The sequence below is a fragment of the Triplophysa dalaica genome, chromosome 21 (genome assembly GCF_015846415.1).
Source record: "Triplophysa dalaica isolate WHDGS20190420 chromosome 21, ASM1584641v1, whole genome shotgun sequence".
Classification (NCBI taxonomy): Eukaryota; Metazoa; Chordata; class Actinopteri; order Cypriniformes; family Nemacheilidae; genus Triplophysa; species Triplophysa dalaica.
The window spans coordinates 9,262,410-9,283,754 of NC_079562.1; the positions used below are offsets into that span (position 1 = coordinate 9,262,410).

The 21,345-nt window shown below is 43.0% G+C and overlaps 1 protein-coding gene across 2 annotated transcripts in view; it reads right to left on the reverse strand.

Moving 5' to 3' along the window:
• Positions 1 to 21,345, reverse strand: part of foxp4 (forkhead box P4) — a 109,370-nt gene that overhangs the window by 15,233 nt on the left and 72,792 nt on the right. For both annotated transcript variants that reach the window (XM_056734329.1, XM_056734328.1), the window contains exons 6-11: positions 17,273 to 17,426; positions 12,527 to 12,731; positions 12,082 to 12,177; positions 9,026 to 9,130; positions 4,004 to 4,091; positions 1,172 to 1,255 (exon numbers count right to left, since the gene is read on the reverse strand). In XM_056734329.1, coding sequence (XP_056590307.1) covers positions 1,172 to 1,255; positions 4,004 to 4,091; positions 9,026 to 9,130; positions 12,082 to 12,177; positions 12,527 to 12,731; positions 17,273 to 17,426 — 732 coding nt within the window. The remainder of the gene's footprint in view (positions 1 to 1,171; positions 1,256 to 4,003; positions 4,092 to 9,025; positions 9,131 to 12,081; positions 12,178 to 12,526; positions 12,732 to 17,272; positions 17,427 to 21,345) is intronic.

Here is a 21,345-nt window from a genome sequence, read left to right on the forward strand (position 1 = left end):
TTCTAATTAAAACCATCACGAGCACGTGCGAGCGGGAGAAAGAAAGGGTGGGCGTAGCAGGGTTGAAGCTAATATGGCGAATTAAACGGCGCCGGCCCCTTTTGTCTTTATTCTGAGTGCCACAGGAGCCAACCTGGCCCATCTCCAGTAATTAGGGGAGCAAAATGGTTTAACAGGTACTTAATTAACGCTGGAGCCGTGCCAGTTTGCTGTGCCAAACACCCAACGATCTTAATAGCGGTCAATGCCACACAATGGTTTGAGCTTTCGCTAAGCTCCGCCCCAATGCTAACCCGTACCACTTAATGCTAATGCTTTCTCTTGATCACACTCACAATTATCATTTTGTCGTTCTGTCTCTCTCTGTTTTGGCTGGGTCGCTCGGCCTCCGTCCTGTTTCCCATTACTGTCTAATAGCAGCTGATCCGGAGAATTTGTCTCCAAACAGGAGACGCGTCCTACTTTCACCCCCCGCCTTAATTTATATCCCCTCGAATTAAGACACTCCGCTTCTAATTGACAATTAATTTCAACATCTTCGTATTTTAATAAGACGACTCATCAATCTCAGCATGAAATATTCATTACATTCCTAATAATTGCACAGGCGGCTGGTAGCTCGAGGGGAAAAGCATTCTGACGTCTGGAAGGATATGGAATAGGGTTTCCTTCTCTGAACGCGTCCCGTCATTTGTACAATGATATGAAGGCGAGCGCATTCAGATGCACTTATGCTTGTGCGCACAAGCGCTCTTAATCTCTTCTAAAGCTGGTAGTAAAACAAGCCGGCTGCGGTAATTACAAAGAGGACTCGATTTGTGTTTTTAAGAGTCTATTCTCAGCGTTATACTTCAGTTGAAGGTGTTTTAAAAGCATGTTTGAATAAATGATTCATTACTTTAGTGAAGATTAAGGATCAGGATAAGTCTCACTGACAGGTAGCTGGTTGCAAAGAGACTAAAGTGTTTGGTTGCTCTCCAGGAACACGATCCAAGAACACACACTTCCATACGCACAGGGAGCGATTCCTTCAGGCTCCAATAGAGTGTGCTATTCAGTCCTTTACTCACGTTATGATCACACTGTACACTGAACTGATGTTTTTTGAATAGCAATGCAAGAGGTGAAAACTCAAACGGTTAAAAGGTTAGGTTAACGTTTATAAACTTACAGGTTGGTGGAAAGGCTTTGGCTCTGATGGACGCATGTGCAGGTGGGCCATCATAGCCTGCAGACGCTCGCTCTCTTTGGACAGCTAGATAACACACAAAGCACATACACACACACATTAGACCAAAGTAACATTAAAGTCAGTTTCTGAGATCTGTTTCTGTAGTTTCGACTTATTTCTATTCTAACATACAAGATGATCTAAAATATTTTATTTATTCCAACTATTTACAGTTATTATATTCTTTCCTTTCCAATAACTGTAAAAAGTTTTATTTTGTGCTCTGCCATCACAAAGACACAATTATTTGTCATGCCAGTAATGCCGGAAATGTCATGACTGTATATTCAGCTTACAGTAAGCGGGCACTGCTGAGGCAGTGTTTCTACACTTTCTCTTCAGAGGATAATTTTGCATTCTGCCTGTTAAGTGAGACAGCTTGCAGGGATGTTGACGTGCCGTTTCACAGCTCTTGATACCTCTGGGAGAAAACATCTCACTCTCTCTCTCTCTCTTCATCCGTCTTGCAGCATCTCTTTCTTAGATACTTGCCCTGCAACCACACTCGTCCCTGTTTGACTTTCATAACTGCCATTTAGAGGAAGTGTTGAAGCGACTGGTGGGGGGGTTTAGAGGCAGCTCACCGAATCCTTTAAGACTGCCTCCATACACTTTCAGTGTCACTTTAGAGGCATTTCTCACACGGAGAAAGAAAGTCTGTTGCTTTTAATTGTACCCCCTGAGACTGAAGTAACAATGTAGTAGGTGAAATAATAAAATAATCACAATTAACATAATAATGAATCAAAATAATATTAAAATGCGTTTCTTTTTCTAAAGAAATAAATCTATAGTATTTGCTTTGCCAGCTTTTGCCAACTGACATGTGTAACGTCAAACAATACATTTTTACCAAACGTTATCAGCAAACATAATCATTTAAACTCTCTCTAGGAAAAGGTTTTTAGATCGAAATCAAGCTGTGAAAACCAACTTCAAGTCTTAACTCTCATGTCGCGTTTATGTTTTTCAATTGTGCCCAGCGTTGTTGAAGTCATCAACAGATCTAGGCTGTTTACTCGGCCATTAGCTGATATGTGTGTGTTTAATGAGGTGCCTGTCCCGTGCTGGTCAACAGGGACATAAAATGACTGGAAAATCTGAGCTGGTTTATTGGGAAAGACAGCAGGTTGGCGACGGGTGGCACTGGTCGGTCTGGGTTGGCACCGGGGTGGGCTTGCGGGTCCAGGGGGAGGGGGTATTGCAGAGTAGGTGACAGGACCGAGGTAGATGAGAGAGACCGAGAAGAAAGGAAACACGCTTGGACGTGGGCTGACTCTCTTGTCAGTTTTCATCTCCCCTGCATTGATCTGGACACGCGTTTAAACGCTCTTCGCTGGCCACGGCGAGCACAGCTTGCTCCGTGTGCCTGGGAGGGTAGTGTTTATTTTGCATGAGCGTTGTTGCGAGGGGGTTATTTAGGGATTGAGAGAAGAACATGGAAGGGAGGTGGACGGAATGTAAAGCCAACCAATTACATTTCTCTGACGGGTCTGACGATGGGAAGTTGTTCTGCCACGTAAAGCTGGAGGGTCTGAAGTGCCCGTCCGGGAGACAGGGCTTCTTTTTAAGGTTGTTGATTTGTTGAATTTTACCGCTGTGAGCACGGTTAAGTTCCTTGACCTGCGCTTAACTGTAGATCAGCGAATGTTTCTGAAGAGATTGCAAGTAGCTCTCTGAGACAACTTACCCCGTAGCTAACAGTTGCTTACTGTGTGTCTGACCCTAATGTGCCCGAGCACTGACCTGTCAGTGTCTGCCAATCCTGACTCTCACTAGACGCTCTTCTGACAGCTTCAGTGTCCTGACAAATTACCCGTATTGACAAAAACACGGTCCTAAACATAGCACAAGTCCAAACCATTTAAAGCATCACTGATCTTGAAAGCTTGTCTAAATACTTCAAAAACTTCTTTGCCTTAATATTTCGCTAAAAGGTCTTAACTATTAGTCTTGTTACAAACACCAGCATTGCTGATCACCACCTAGACCAGTGTTCATATCACACAGGTCTAAACCGATTAGAAAACGGCTGCAATTTGCACTTAAGCCATTATCGGGAGTATAAATCTGGGGCAAAGAAGGTGTCAGTGGGCAGAGGAGGTCTCTTTCACCTCCCATGTCCACCTTCCTCCTTATCAGATCTTTCATTAGAGATGACACTGCATGTGCGCACGCGACAGGCAGCCTGCAGCTCTCGCCGAGAGCCCACGGCGGGAGGGATGAGAGAGGTGCTGGGAAACTCTCTAATTGGGATCAATCAAAGGCAGATATTCTGGCCTCCTCTCCTGCACCCACACTCCACATCACTCCTTCTATTACAAGCTCCAGTGATCTCTATCAACTCGTGTGACATGTAATGGGCAGAAAATCATGCCAGCTGTGTGTGCGTGCGAGACAGTATGAGAGAGTTCAAGGAGACCAGGACTTTGTTTCATTCTACTATCTAGTTCCCTTTGACGTGAATCAGTAAATGGTGAAAACATATTCAAGCAGTTGCCTTGATCTATGAAATATTGGGACACAGATGGCACCCTATGAAGTGAACTTCTAGTGCCTACTTTTGAGACACACCCAAAGACTATCGTGAACACTATTTCAAGCATGAAGGTGTGTTGTTACATAAACAAACACACACCCTTTCTTCTAGATTTTTTTTACTCAAAAGAAGCAGTCATGGGCGCCCTCCGTTGAAAAGTGGCTTTTGTAGAAACGTTGATTTTGCGTTATTTCTCCTGAAATGTTGATTTTGCGTCTGCGTGCGCGTCTCACCTGTATCTCCAGCTGTTGAACGACCTGCATCTGGACCCTGCACTGGGCTGTGCTGCGATCGTCCAGGGCGTGCTCACTGTTCAGGTGCCTGGAAGAGAGAAATCGAGAGTTTAAATAATGCAAACGTGCGGCGGGAGGCCAGCGTATCCTAACACGCTGCCCACAAAACGAAATCTATCTACGTGCAAATAAACCTTGCCTAGGTGACCCTATCTAAACTCCCAGAGGGAGACCTGTAAGCATATTTGGACCATCTGCCACCAACCATGTAGCTGACACACACAAACACGCGCGACGGCTCCAGCTTAGCCTTCTGGGATTGCTTTGGAGACGGCAGCAGTTTGTGCCGCGTGTGCTAACGTGTTTGCACTACATGCCCAGACCATCACATCCTGACAACACGCGCATACATACACAAATACTGAGGTCACTGAGGCAGCAGAGATCCAGTTGCAGCATCCCGGCCAAGCATGACCTCACATAAACAAACAACTACATCAAATGCGACGGCGGCCAGTTGTTTATTTTTCCATTTCAGAAGAGAAACATTTAATGGGATCCTCTGGGTACAACAATCACCCATTTGGAGGAAATCCCTAACAATAGTGGATTTCCACCTAAAAAACACTTCACTAGGCGTATAAACTCGATTTCCTCTCGCAAGAAAATTAAAAACAATATTAGACGTGGAAAGAGAATTGTGTCATAGAAATGTGACCGTTTTGTTTTTGGAAATGGAGACCGCTACATAATGAAATAATTCAGTCCACATTTGCGAATTACAGTTTTATGTTGTTTACCAACAGTCAATGAAAGAGTAGAAACTAAGACTTCAGCCCTAAACATCCTTATATATTAGCTCACTACAAATGTCCTAATGTCTCTGTTATTCAGTTGAAACGCAGCTGGAGTGGGATATTATTTTGGAAACGGTTTTGTTTTTTGTAGAAGAGCTAAGTGCTGCAGGCCATGAACCCTGAGTGGGAGTTGAAAAAAAAACACCTGGATATGACATCATTTGTTTTACTCATCAAGCACTGCTTCAAATGGGTTACTTTAGTTATTCAAGTCATGTTTTGTTTTTCCAAGCTGTCTGTAACTCCCCAAAACAAAAAACTAAACCGGCGATGCAAAGATTAGAATCATAAAGGAAGCGAAACCAAAGAAACCAAACAACCAAAGTGAGGAGCCAATGACAGAACAGAATATTTGTGTATTCAAAAGCTGAATATTTGTGTTAATACTTCATGTTCGTTTATTTATACATCTGCCATGTAGTCATGTGTAAAGTGGGATAATGTACAGTCAGCTGGTTATAATTGCAAAAATAAACCCCTTCAGGGTGGTACAAGACCCGGATCAGCCAGTTGGGGCTTTTCTGACTGTGCATTACCCCTTACATAAACAATTCTGTAACCAAGCGATGATGTCGTAAAGTATCCAAGTGATGATGTCATTCCCTCCAGGTGCGGAAGGAACCCCTCCCACTCTTCAAACCACACACCTGGTGGGGTGTAATGACTCAGAGGTCAGGGGTTATGGGAGCGCCTTGAAGAATACATAAATTCTTTAAATATAACGTGTTTGGGCCACAATGCTCACTTCCTGGGAACAGCTGAACTCCTTACTGCTTAAAGCCTCTAAGCAAACAGTTCCTGAGGTCAGGCGGATTGAGGATTATTTTATATTAACGGGAGATCCAGACTTAAAATCTGAAATACATCATCCTCCTTTCCATCAATCCAGCACTGATCTACACAAAATTAACACACAAATATCTTCAGTCCATCTCATCTAACACTCTTATCCATCAGGGAATTTTTGTGTGTTTTAACACTGTCCTGAACGCTGGGTTAAGTCCCCCACACTGCAGGAGAGCAACACCCAAGCGAACAAGAGACGGAACCCATCCTGTACTCGGTTCGTCTCCACGACACCCGCCAGGTGACCGCCCTACACACGACCGTTTCAGGTGTCAGACTGAAGCAAAAAGGGGTGCATGCTCTCTCCATGAGAAATTAAACAAAAACAATGATGTCACCATTCGCCTAATCCAGATCCATTTTCCCCGCAAGCACATGATGATAATAACAAAAACATGATCTCATCTTTCTCTGTCCCCACCCCCCCCACCTTTCTCTCTCTCTCTCTTTCTGAATAAAGGAACAGACCACAAGTTTTATAGTCCATAATAAACAGTAGCAGCGTTTTTCCGAGAGACCCGACAATGAGGCAGTGTTTACTCCCCGCACCCCGACCGGGATTTGAGGGGCATTTACAATGGTCGGCAAAAAAAAAAAAAGATTCACGGGACCCGACAAAGGGCTTGAGTATTCCAACACATGTCGTCCTGGCATGCCAGAGAAAACTGAACATCATTAAAGAGTTCAGGGCGAGGGAGGGTGGAAGATGAAGATTGAATGAGTGTTTTATCTTTCTTCCAGTGCAAAAAAAAAAGAGAGAGACATGCTGTGGGAAAAGAAACTGGACACATTATGCCCAGACGAAATAGGTATTTTCTTCATAATTCAGCGTTTATCAAAAAATATTATTAAAAACGCAAGAGGTGGGGTGCACAACATCGTGAATAGCTGCCGTTTCAGTCCTGCTGGGCTTCATTTTCTACTAGGTGGCATGCGGCCAGATGTGCCTATAGAAAAGAACAGGAGAGAGAGAGAACCGGGCGAGCGGACCATCTCTTCTTGTCTGCAGTGCAGTGATGACTAAAGCGTTCTGACTAGGCCACTGTGCACGATACTGGCAGCAATATCTGTCATCTCCCCCTCCCCAACCCGACCGCTTCTTATCTTATACCCCCCCTCCACCGCTCTCCGCTTGCCCCGAGGCTATGTGAAACGAGACACCGCGCAACCAAACAACAGCTTTACTCTTAAAACTTTCCCAGACTCTCCGGCTCTTTGATGTGTGTGTCAGCGGCCATCATACGCGCTTCCCGCTCCCGCCCGCGTGCACTGAGCATGCTCCTCGCCCCGTCGCCAGGGACGACCGGAGGAAATTTACATACACATCTTTCCGGCCTGTCAATACAATGGTCCCCCTTAGGAAGAGCAACATTGGATCAGTAGATGATCCGAGGGCCGAGCATCTCCCTCCAGGAAATAAAAAAAAACAAAGATGTGACTGTCGCTCATAAACAGAAAAACAAAATCTTTTCATTATAAATTGAATGCGTAGGTATTTCATCTAGCATTTTTATTTATACTGAGCTTACCGCAGTGCATTCTGTGATTCCTATGAGGCAAAAAGGCATAATTAAGTTGCCTTCATTTTAAAAGGGTCTATGATGCTTTAAAATGCTGCCTTTGCAGGCATCTCACTAGGGTTTGGAACAGAGCAAACGTATTGCAAGTCCCCAGCCCGCTGGGTTGGCGTCAGCAGCAACAGTGCGTCTCACACCCCTGTGACAGCACAACATGTCAGGACTTTCCACTGTGAAGTCTCATTATTTTAACTCACAGAGACAATGGGACTGTTTACATCGCCTTCCCTGTCTGATCTCTTACTCTCTTTATCTCCTCTCACCCCACCAGCATCCCCAAAGACCCCGAACTGGCAAACACATGCGAAAGAAGCGATGGTGAGAAGAAAGGAGGCTGGGGAAAAGGGAGAGCGGAGATGGTGGAGGGGAGGGAGACTCTTTTTGATGTCTTTGCTTGTATCCAAGAAACAAAGGCTTCTAATTGTAAATGAGCTAATTAAGTAAACCACTAACGAAGCGTGAAAACAATTTGCTTGACCTAGCAGTGGTGCGCTGAGGGATGAAGAGAGGGAATGATGGGAGCGGGGAGCTAATCTGCCTCTGACAGCTACCTGAACAGACACACACACACATTTTGGCTGTTCAGCACTGGACAGGTCAACAGGAAGAGAACAGGATGTGTCGCTATGGTTACTCACAAGGAATGTGTGAACTAGTTTCCTGTACAAAAGTATTAAGCAAAGCCTTTGGGGAAAAGCCCAGTGAAAAACGTACAGCAAAATTTCAGTTTTTTTGAACAATGTCCCATTTATTTTTTCTCATACTTTTGCCTTTGTATAAACATCTCTGTTTGAAACATAAAATTGCAGTAAAACATTTTTATAATAATAATAATAATAATATGCAATTTATTATTAAATAATTAATACTTTATTTTTATTAATATAAAAATGTTTGACTGCCATTTTGTTTTAAAGAGAGATGTCGATACAGAGGCAAAATTTAGAGATTACTTCGATAACTCTGTGAAATATATATATTTTTATTTGATATAATAATAATTAATAATAGCAATAGTGATAATGTTAATAAATTTAGTTTGGTTTAAACCAAAAAGATATGGATTACAGCTTAAAGAAAGCCCCCTTCAATAAACAAAATTACAATACGCAGACGTAAGAGATGAACTATTTCATAGTCGTATGAAATGTGTACACATTTTTTTGGGGGGGGGGGGGGGTGTACACACAGACAGTAATTGTATGACATACTGTGAATCTGCATGCAAAACTATAGAGGGCAGTCTAGTTTACAACGATAGTGTTCTCCGGCTAAAATACCTGTCCATCACGATTAGCCTCCTTTTTCATACACAAATACAGTCCCACAGCGCTAGAGAATGTCTCACGCTCTCTCCAGCAATAACCTTGCCCCCCTCCCCACCACCCTGTGGAATTCACTGGTCTCCTGTCTGTTCAAACATCACACCTGAACCCGTCTGTCAGCCACTCGGCTCTCTTATTGCTCGCTCTCTCGTCCCTCTCTCGTTTCAGCACAAGAGAAGGCCTTTACTTAAAGAGCGTCCTGCAGCCTCATCAAAAAAAAGATGAATGCACATTGACAGAGGGAAAAGCTAACAGACAGGGACTTGTTTTATGGGCCGCAGCAGGCAATGATGAATGCTCTGTTGCTCAGCGGGGGGATAAGATGTAAGTTACGGGGTTGATGCGTGTATTAGTGTTGATGTAAATGCATCAGGGGGTGTGTCTTTGTAGTGAATATGATGGAGAGGTGTCACTCACTTGATGAACTGGCCCATGTCATCGCAGAGCGCCTCGCAGCCGGGCCACTTGCACTCGCCGTGTCCGTAGAGCGGGTGTGAGGCTGTGTGTTCCTCGTGGGTCGAGCTGTAAAAGGAAAAGAGACTGTTAGTCATGTTCTCACCAATATAAACCTTAATATCACCATGAGATAAATGGATTCAGTGTATCATGTAGCACTGCACACCTTATCAGTGATACAACAAGAACATTTCTGAGGGAAAAATTGATAAGATGGTTGAGATACAGCTAGAGGCAGGCAAACAATAAGGACAGACTAGTGGCCCGGGGCCAGTGCGAGAAAGCTGGCACTTGTGTAGAACCAGTGCTGCGTTATCATGAGATACATATTTGTTGATCATGTACATTTGTTTTCATGCCGTGCAAACTTTTGTGTAACCCAGTGAACACTGTTGTTTGCATATTGAGCTTAATTAAAACTATTTAAAAACCCAACATAAACATTTCTCCAGTAGAATAGCTGTTTAATTTAATAAAGCACACACATAAATAATTCATTATATATTATAACTATAATGTATATATATACTATAACATATGAAATATGTCTTTGTATGTCATATATTATAAAAAATATATGATATATAGAGACATTTTTTTCCAAAAAAAATTGTTTTATTGTGTTTTATTGTGTTAGTTAGCGGTTTTATTTTTTGTAATTACGGCTTAAATCAAAACAATGCTTAATTATTCAGTTATCTTATTTTGGAACTGTATATGTTATGCTAAAAACCCTGAAAAAATCTAATCGACAAAAAATCTCAATCTACCTAACACCGCATCCTAACCAAACACGATGCGACGCATGATAAAATGTATCTTTTCCATGTTAATCAGAGGTTTTGTCCTAACCGGCTGCACGACGAGTAACGTCCATTTCTTTTTTAGAAACTGTTTCTATTTCTGCGACTTCGCGGCTGACAGCTCCGCCCACACAATGATCTCATTCAATGTAAGTTCTGCACCTCATGAATATTAATCGGCAAACATGGATGAAGACAGGCTATATAAATTTGAGGACAGAGATAAACTGTTCTGATTGGCTGTGTTTTGTGATTGATTGTCGCGTCTCGACCCTATTTCGCCCTTGGTATGGACAAACAAATTGCTTATCGCAGGAATCTCATCGCGTCGCATTTGGTTAGGATGCGTTTCAACAGTCTCCCAACCAAAGCTGTACATTTTGTTTGTCAACCAATGCAAGACAGATGTCAGGTTCCAAAACTCTTTTTTTAAATGTTCTTATTCTTACATTCGCGCGATGACGCTGGTGGTGCAGAAATTGCGTACTGCACCTTTAAAACATTTAGACACCTGCTGGCTTAATCGAAACAACATTCAGTTCAATAGCGTATTGAAGTTTTTTTAAAGCAGTCGGCATGGTAGCGCAGAACACACACATGCAACCAATACAAAAGCAATGAAGCAATGGAAAAAGACATTCTGGTCTCAAGTGCTCCCAGTTTGAGAAAGCCGATAGCTCTGAGCCTGTTCTGCAAGCACCCCTTCAGGAAGCTTTGAACAGATGCAGTTTAAAGCGAATCTGGTAAACGTAAAAAAGACAGCACTTCTATAACGGTGACTGACAGGCTTCCAATAAGAGCGTGTATCATCGTATTAGCATCTCGTACTTCATCACCGGTTCGAATGTCCTCTGGTGCAGCCAGGAACAACATGCTGCCGTGTAATTATGGACAAATTTATTGCGATCTTCAGATGTTCTTCACGTCTCTGGGCAGGAGTATGGATAAGGTGGCTATGGATGTGCTGACAGGACCCGCCAATGAGGCCTGGGGCTAAACTCATAGCTCTTGTTTAGTTTGAGAAACAGCCACTGCGCGCTCTGTGGCCCGCGCAGTCTGGAACGGGTCTCCCTGGCCCGGCTTCTGTTGAGACCCATAACAGATCAGGCCTCTAACCCCGCCAGCAGTCTCATCCAGCAATTTTTCATTTCGGGCCTGGCCACTTGCCACGGCTTGCGTGTAGTGTGGGCTTCATGGGGCAGGGACCACAGAATCCTTCGTCATGCGTCTGACTGCTGCTAAGCATGGGCAGGGGGGCGGCACTGCCTGTGGTGGTTGAAGGTCTGGGGAACTCTTCCCAAATCCACATCACAGCACTGCTTAATATAAAGCAGCTTGCTCACAGATGAGGGCCTCCCGACACAGCACTCACACGCGCTCCCTCCTCCTCCTCATCAGATGTGCTGGCAGTGGCCGGCCAACGCAATTCAGAAGCCGCTCAGCCTCTAGACATTACAAACTACTGGCAACCACACTGTCCACATGTGCCATGCATTAGCCTTACCACACAGTTTTTCTTCCTTCTGAGTTGTGTGTGTCTGTTTGTGCGTAAATGTGTTAGGCCAAGTCAGGAAGAACAGTGGTATAAGCAAACATGGAGGCAGCACTTTTCCTAGCGTTTATCCGAACTCGCGTGGCACGACAGGCTTGGATGTGTATCTGCCTCTCCCATAAATGTTCATGTGAAAAATGTATTTAGCTTAACAAGTCGTTTTTAGGAGAAAATTTATACTGTATTATTGAGAGGTAGGATTGTCACAATATCAGATTTTCACTACATGATTTTTGTGAAAAAAGATATAAGTATTATCGCAATATCTTTTTTTAATATATATAAATAACACTATTACTCAAATAAATCTGTCCTTTAAATTAAAGATTAATTTGATCAAAAGATATCGTGGCCACAATAACCATGCAGTAAAATCTGATATTGAGATATTTTTGGGTCGATAAATCACACTAAAAATATGTGTGTAGGGAGGGAGAACCATTGTGAATCCTAAAACTTTAAATGGCTGCAAAAATATTTTTGATATTGTGATAAGTGAAGAATGAACACAATCTCTATAATTATGTTTTTATATACGTCACATTTTTTGACAATACCACTATTTCGTTTTTTCCCGGATGATTTTATGATGGAAAATATTGTTAGCTCAGTATACATGAAATGAAAGGTCACAACTGTGTGTTGTGTGTGTTTGTACTCACTGGGTGCTCTGGAGGGGAGCGCTTTTGGAGTAAGGCGTGAGATGATCATCACTGGACTCCTTGGTGAAGGACGAGATCCACTCAAAGAGTCTTGCTCTAAAATAATGAAAAGAATCCATGAGGACCCCAGAGCAGTGCCATCCCCCCACTCCCTCCTTCAGCAACATCACCCACTTCACACACACACTCATGCTAAACTGGCACACGGGCGTCAATTGTGCCGTAGATGCACAATGTTCTGAACAAATGAAACAACCGTAAATTATCAAATGAACATCAAAGTGACCATACAATCCATAAAATATGATGCGTGTATAATATCCATGTATGCAATACTGTCATTGAATTAGTGAGCGGTCTAAAAGCTCATGTAATCTTGTTTAAGTGCGTTTTAATAAAATATAACAAGTATTTCTGTATGTGTGTATTGAGTGTAGGGTCCCACCTGTCTCTCTTTGGAGTGTGCACAGAGTTATGTCCATTTGGCAAAGAATGATGGGGGATCTGAGGTGAGACCTTGGAGGCCGTGTATGAGGTAGAGTTGGAGCTGTTGGTAGTCAGGTCGAGGCCCTCATGTTTCATGGCGTCCTCTGTGCTCTGAATGCCTGCCACGTCCTTCCACAACTGCTGCAGGTCAGTGGGACACATGGCTGAGTAAAAACGTAGAAAGAGATCAGTTCACTGCATTTATGCATTTTTGAAGAACAATAAAAAGAAACCAATAACAGATTAAAAAGTTGAATTTCTTATGTTACGACACCTTAAGTTCAGTTTATGCTAGAGCGTCGGACCTACGTCGTAGCCTAGGCAGAGCCGTGTACCCCACACCGTAGCCTGACGTGCACCTTTCCAAAAATGTAACAACGCGTCAACTCAGCGCGGACCGCAAGCGCTGTGATTGGTCTGTTTGAACCCCTCCCTCAGGTCAAAAAACTCTGCGATAGAGTCACATTTAATCAAACGCATTTCCGAATGAATTATCCAAGTAAAATATTTGTGCTTCTGCATTAAACATCTCAAATCTAAAACAAATGTGACTGTTTACTTGTCCACTATCACTGCTAATGCTTTTCAAATGAGCTTCTTCAGCTCTTGTCTTGGTTACACAAGCAACACCCGCATGGACATTGACGGCTAGTGGTCATTGCCTGTCGACACGGACAACAACGTAGAAGTATAAATGAAAACCCACACGTAGGCTACGGCATATATCCGACGCTTAAGTATAATTTACCTTTAGAACGACTTTCTTTAAGTTGAGCGAGAGAGAGATTCAAGCTTTTTGTGCCCAGCTTAAAGTGAAAATACGTTCTTTTGTGCATTATATTCACAACACTCCATTAAAACTCAAAAGGTTGCTTTAAAAAAGCCGTGAGTCAACAGGTGTCACAAAATGAAACATACTGCAGCTAAATAGTGTGTTTATAAAGTTGTTTATTAGTGATCCTCACTTCAGTTGCGGTGAATAGCATAAGCCGCGTGTTGAATGACGAGAGCTCTTTAGGAAAGCATCCAAACCTGTGTCTCTCTCCTTATCACACCTCAAAACCCCACCGCCACGTCCTGAACCACAGCCAGCTGGCAGAGTAACCTGCCTCGAGATCTCAAACTGCTCTGACATCAGTCGGCCAAGGTATAAAACACAAGACACACCGTGCCACACTTGACCAGCAGAGAGGGGCGAGTCAGATGGAGTAGTTAAATTCATAGGAGAATGGAACGGGAACCAGCCAAACTAAAGGAAGTAAATGGCTAATTTCAGCGCGTTTTTGTTATCTTTCGACATCTCTGCAATTCTCCCGGCCACCTCCATTTGTAATTATCGCCCGTAGCCTCCCTCACTTGGTGAATTAATCTTGGCGAGATGTTCTCTTGGCATTTTTTTATTTATTTTCCTCTCAAACTTGCTGAATTTGGGATTGTTTTTCTCCTTGTCCAACTTCCATACGCTTTGAAATGAAAAGGAGGGAGATTTGAGGGTGTAAAAAGATGAAAAGAGAGGGGGCCAGCCGGTTCCAAACCCGAGCGAGTCTGGCGCACGCTGTTCCCTAAAAGCCACAGCCTGCTACACTATCTCACGTGGCAAAGACTTAATAGCAATCTAAATATTATGTCTGGTCCGCCAGCATTCTTGTCCCAGACCCCGCCAAAACAAAACTCCCTGCCTGGCCCACCCCTGCACCCCACCTCCCAGCAGGCTGAGGGCCAGAGAAATGATGTATGGCCATACTTGCTGCTACATGCTGTTGTTCACTACTTAAACACAACCTGACAGAGCACCGCAGGGCCAGGGATGTATTTTGACCCAGCAAATAATTGAGCAAATAACTGAGCCAATCCGGTGGCGTGTCACTGTTGATGTGGATCAAGGGATGCAAGAATTCACTTTGTGAAAGAACAGCCCGAAGACGGGAAGTGGAAGAAGGACGCAGGGTGGAGGTGGAGCGGTTTACCTACAGTGAAGTGTTTTCGTTTCCCACTTTCTTCCAAACACACACGCTCACACACATGGGGGTAGGTGAGGCGTTTTCCCTTGTGGTAGGCCACACACTCTCGATTTCTCTCTCACATGTACATTTCACAAAAAACTAAAGAGCCAAACCTATGCCGCCCTGTGAAAATGTTTTAGATGATTTTTTTCAAATACTTTCACATCCCAGTTAATGTGCAGATGTGCACTATAAATAAGCCAATTTTAGATTCATTTCCCCCCAAATTTAAATTGCTTTGTTTTAGTGGCTGGACATCACATCATTAATTCATCAAATCAGTTGGCAAATCAGAGGCCTTAAAATGATATCTATGAGACATTAACATTGTTTAAAGCACAACTTTAAATCTCACTGAAGCTCATATCTGTTTCTTTGATCCCCTTTAGCTTCCCGCACCACAAATCTAAGGCCTGCACTAAACAAAAAGTGTGGAATGGTGATCACGAAGAGTTAAGCTGAACCCGACAGATCTCGGAGACACTCTTTGGAGGAGAATTAAAACCACAGCAACTGGTAAGTATAAACATCGCAAAGAAACATGAAAAATAAATATAAAGCTAATATCCTGTCTAGTGAACTCCATAATGAGTCACTCGGGTCCGTATCACTGACTTTCCGAAGGAAATGACTCGATGTGGCAAACAAACACAACAACAACTACGGTTGGTGCCACCCACGGATCAGAGAACAAATCCTTTTCAGCGTCAGCTACGGCCAAGCATGACTACCCAGAAGAATGCGCATGGTTGGCTGGCCAGTCATAATGGAGGGCTTCTCTTCAGGAAGGGATTGTGGGGAAATTCCCTGACTCTTCTCTGTCGCAGAATTTGCAGAAGGGATTCCAAGAGCTAGAGTTTATTGTTCTTCAATACTCTTGAAACAATGACATAAGCAACCGTGTGGGTGGGTGCGGGGGTCTATGCCAGAAAGATGCCAAAAGTTTATAGCTTTCTTGAAAAATAATTTTCATCGACCCTGCAACCTTGCTCCACCTCCCCCAACTCCCTTTGCTCATTTTCCTTTTTTCCACCAGACTACTTTTCCTAAAAGCAGTCGTGTGTGTGTGTGTGTGTGTGTGTGTGGTAGGCCCACTCAGGATGCTGGATGACGAAGTCTGTGTTTTCTTAAGACCGAAATAATCAAAAATGTCAAGAGCAATGGGCAAAAAAGAGAGTCAAGCGCTTTAATAAAAGACCTGGATCATATTGGAGGCTCTATCGGCAAGAGCGGTAAGGATCTCGGCATGGAAACTAGAATCGGCTGCCTGTTTGTTCTGTCCTGTCGAGACTCCTGTAATGTTATGGCCGCCGTGGAACCCGTAAAGTTGACGTGTCTAATTTCGGCAGACGGTGGCCAGTTCGCAGTCAAGATTCATTTCTGGTGAGGCTCATTGACAAATTAAGGAAAGCTGGAAAACGACATAGAATGTAGTTGGAGTAAAAAAAATATCCAAACCCCCCTTTTCTTCCAGCGTGTCTGGACCATGTAAAAGTCAGGCGTGTGGTATGGAACGTGCATACGCACACACATAAGCACCCCCCGCCACCCCTACACAAAGCCCAGTGAATTTTGTGGCATATTTTACCTATTATCCAAATGACTGCCTTCCCCAAAACCAACAATCAAGCTTCGCTTTTATCTCTTTATGAGCTGATTAAGTTAACAAGCTTCACATGTGGCTCTTTGGACATGGCTGTAGTTAGTCTCCAGGGGGCTTCATCCAGCTCTAATAGATTGAGATGGTAGTCCACTGCCAAATTTTAGTGGAAGAATACAGAGAAATCCCATACAAGCAGCTTTATTAGCATTCATTGTTGCGCATGTCAATTTTATTACCGTTATCGGAAAGTAATGTGAAACTTTAACGAAACCAGTTTTGCTGGGTGGAATAAATATTAAAAAAGAACAGGAAAATATAAAAGAAATCCCAATTCCTTCTCATGACTACAATTACTACTAATTAGTAATTTTACTACTAATAATTACTAGTAATTAAACAAAATACTATACACTGTAGTACACATTTTTTATCTTCTTCATTAAACATAAAAGTGCCAGTTAAGATTAATGGTGATAAACATGGTATTGATATCAGCGAATTAATTAAAATGAACAGATGTAAACAAAATCTGCAAAATAAATGTTTTAATAAAACCAAATCAAAGCTAATAAATATAAATAAAATAATAATATAAAAAATATAAATAATATATTAAAATCCATCACTGAATAAAAGCTATTGCAAAAAAAAATTTATGTGTAGTAGCAGGTCAGTCTGGGAGCACATGTGTTTGTGTGTGTTTGTGTGTGTCTGCAATGTGGCTGACTAAGGAAGAATAAGTGGGCTGTGGATGCAGGTCTGGCCTCAGTCTGAGACCGCCATCTGGTCCATGGCTACGGGTATGAACACAGATGCCGCATTTATTTAGCACGCTGCATTTCCTCCACAGCTCCACTTTACTTTAATCGGCATCACTAAAGTAGAAATCAGAGGTTGTGTGTTTTTCTGGCAGCTGAGGATGAGGACAGAGCTGTGAAAAAGACAGACCTCCAGGTTAAGAGTCCTGTGGTTGTCGCACCTCACCCCCAGGGCCAAAACTGACCAGCCAACGGAGACCAAGAACGAGTGTTGTACTTCAAAAGAACGGTTCACAATCATGTTACTGTATTTACTATCTTTCTTTGGTTGAATGGTTTACCTTGCTGCAGGCTCTGAATGGGTACGGCTCCTTGGCTCGGCTGTATGTTCACCAGGCCCTGTCTTTGTAGATTCAGAAGGTGTTGCTGCTGTAATTGTTGCATCTGAATCAACTGCTGCTGGAAAGCCAGTTGTTTGTTCCCCAACTGCTGCTGCTGCGAGACACAGACAGAGAGTAAATACGTTAAACAACAAAACAAAGGCATGATAAAGATTTGGCAAACTCCAGGATGGAAAGGGAGGGATTAAAGAGACACTCATTGGCTTTTATAAGCCTTCAACCCTGTCCGGGACATGTTTAGATAGGACATATCCTGGAATAGAGATGTCTTTCCCTTCAATCACCAAAGCACTTCCTGTGGCGGTCGACAACTAGCAGACAACAAAACGCTGGAGCTCGGTTCAAAGTGTGGAACTCTATTGTAAATAAAGTCTCTCATGCAATAAGAGATAACGCATTAATCTGAGTGACAGTTCCATGTGGTCTTGGGCCGACACCAGAGACACTCGCAAACACGCTTGTTCATTCCTGCGTGTAGTAATCTGTTAGCATGCGGTCGGCGCATAATTAACACGGCAATAAACAGCGGCTCACAACATCTGCGTGCAATGTTAAGCACACTCGCAGATTAAAAGAGATCAGATGTTTATCATTTTACGATAAGGCTTGGGGTTTTTCACTGTGTGGAACATTTTGCTTTGTGAAACTCGATAACAGTGAATCAAACTCACTTTCATTGTTTCATAAATGGGTCTCGAAGCATATGGACAGTCATTTCATTCAGCCCTCGAGAGATTTCCCTCTGTGCTCGCAGACATTTGTGATGGTTAACAAAGAGACGAAAAAAATGACTGAACCGTTTTATTACGTTATGACATAAGCACTGTGAACCTCAAGACAAAGCCTAAACTACATAAAAACAAGACACGAGTGCGAAAATTTCTTATGATGTTTGGCCAAAGGTGGAAAAGGCTAAAACACACTCAGATGGGAGGAAGAAGTGCCTGGTACGTGTTAAAATACATTGTTTTGTTTGCGTGGCCTGGTATGGTTACATTGACTCAACCAATAATGTTTGAGTAGTTTGGATCTGTTAGGATGAACAATGGGTACAGTGCTTGTGAAATCCTTGTTGAAAAACTCCACCTTCAAAAGTAAAAAAAGAGATAAGTGTTCATTTCAGAAGAAAAAAGGTTACGAGTTGGGAAGTCCAGTGTGTTTGTGTGTTTAAGGGTAAGTGCTATGGAATACATGGCATGCGGTGATAAGGTCAGGCGGTGTCGCTGTGATAAATGTCCTCCTTCCTGAACCGGCCCGACTGTTTCCAGCTACATGCTTTTTGATGTTCCCCAAATGAGAGATGGGCCTTATCTCTTTCCAGATAACAGATGAGAAGTGTGGAGGGGAGAAAAAAAATGTCAAAGGGAGGGTAGGAAAATAAAAATAAAAAGAATTAAAGGTAGTTTCTTAATCTCACTGTCAAAGGAGCGTTTGAGGCTGCCGCCCGGGGCGCTAGGCCTCATGGGAAAGGGCCACACGGGTCAACCTCAGCTGAAAGAGGAAAACACACTTGCTCTGCTCCAAAACCTTGTGACCTTCTCCAACATTGGCGAATGCCTCCTTAAACTGCATTTTTATAGTCGTTGAAGTGATTGATTTGTCTATATAGGTTAATAAAAAGGGAGACATTTGAGTTTGTTATGTGAGCATGGTGCAATGCCATTTCTAATAACTATAAAAAAAAACATTTTTTAATACTTTACTGAAATAGATATAATTTTATTGATAGTGAACATTCCTCTCAAATAATCTCTCATTTTGGATTGATTTAGAAGCACACTTAAAAGGCTCCCTCTTTAGACGGCTCCTTAGATTTCAGGAAAGTGCAACTTTAACAAAGTCCTTCTCTACGTGAAAAAGCGTACCTACACAAGACCGAATAAAGGGAAGTGGGGTAACGGCAATATTAATTCTGTCTATCCCTCCTCCCACTTCCCGTCCATCGCTTTTACTTCTCTCCGCCCATCTTTTTCTCTCCTTTCTATTTCTCTCCCTGTTTCGGTGCCATGGGACACAGTTCAAGTTCTTTAACACATTGTGTCTGCACGCTGTTTACATTAGATGCAGTTGAGTGGCTGAAGCTAGCGGAGTAACAGGCCTGTCAGCTTGATTTATGAGCACATCAAACAGAGTTTGGGCACGCCAGGCCCGACTGACAGCGCTACTTCATTAGACTGACTCCAGGGTGACTCCACGGCTCAACCGTCAAGCCAAGAGAGAGAGAAGGAGTGAGAGAGAGAAAGAGAGTCGAACAATAAAAACAGAAAAAGCGCAAAAGTCTGGATTCATGATGCACAAATGTGTGTGGCAACCATCTTTCACTCCTCCTATCTATCTCGCCTCTCAACCCAGCCGAGCTGACTGGCAGCGACACGGGCGGCAATTAAAGCGTCTTTTACCGAGAGAGTATCTAACGTGTCATCGGTCCATTTACAAGCACTTGAAAAAAACAAAGTCCAGAGTTTCAACATCCAATTTGAATCGCATGAGCAAACCGCTTTCCATGAACGTTGAAATTTTACGCTAATAATGACGAATGAAAATAAAATCTATTGAAAACAGCATTGCTTGAGGAGCTGGTATTATGGCCAGAGATGTGGTTAGAGTTTTGAAGCGGCGGTGTGTTTCTGGGCAGCTGCGAGTGTGTCGATAACTGCTCGCAGGCGCGAATGAGCTGTGTACCGTTGCTGCCGGCTGTGTCGTCCCGCGAGTCTACACGGGGGCAGTGGCACGGTGGAAAAAAGAAAAAGAGGCTTATGAGGAGAAAGGGTTTTTAAAGAAGTCTAAAGGGATGAGAAACGCCACACATTCTTCCGTTGCTCTCTTTTCTCTCTTCGCCTCACGCCTGACTGATTCACTTTTAGTCCAGCACTGTCAGTGTACTCGTCCCTAGAGGCCTGCGGCTACATCACTACACGACAGACAACACACACACAACAAACACGCACACACTGAATTCAGACACAATACCTCAAACAGACTAAACCAACATACTTTTATCTTGTTTACCTTTCTGTGTTTTTCTGGAACCCATTCATGTTTAGAACTTAATATCTCCATAACCAAGATTTTCACGCACACTAAGGCTCTTAATTCACAATATAGAATACATGAACTAATAGACCTTAAAGGGAAAGTTCACCCCAAAAAAAGCTCTGTCATTATTTATTCACCCTCATGCTTATGATTCTGTCTTCTGTGGAACGCAAAAATTGATATTTGAAAATTGAGTGTTTTTTTTGTCCATACAATAGAAGTCAACGGGGGCCAATGTTGTTTGGTTACCAACTTCCATTAAAATATCTTCTTTTGTGTTCTGCAGAAGAAAGAAAGTCATAAGTTTGCAATGACGAAAGGTTGAGTAAATAATGAATTTTCATGTTTGGGTGAACTATCCCTCATCTGCACTTACGTACTTGCACAGTGCAAGTTTTCTCACAAAAGCCTTGAATAAACGTGAGCCGACCCGCAGGAGATCATAGCTGACCGCTGCCCTCCCAGTTTAATTTTCTTGCCTCTTTCCACTCCACGAGTACACCATCTCCCCTGCTCTAATATTTAATAAGGGAAAATATCTGGAAAACTCCCGAGGCCTCCAATAAGGTTAGCCAAGCTTTTTTAAACTCTTCCCCTCCCTCTCACTTTCAATCCTTTTTTTCTCGCTCTCTGTCACGTTTCTTGACTATCTGTGGAAAATGTCATGATACCGGTTGCATTTAAAGAGAGCGTGTGTGCGCCGCGGTCCGCGCGTGAGTGTTTCGAGCGACCCGTGCATTGGCCCACGCATTTGCTCTATCAGTCATGATGCTGTCTGGTGGATATCTAACAGTCTTAATCCCTGTCCTCCATGGCCTATAGCATCCACCCCCTCCAACTGCTTGCCTCAGTCTCTTTCACCTGCTATGAAGTCAAGAGCTCATTCTTTTTCAGCCACACACACATACAGTTCAGCTAATAATTAACCTGTTGTTTGCTGTTAAATTTACAATGAATGAGCCGCTAATGTTTAACTC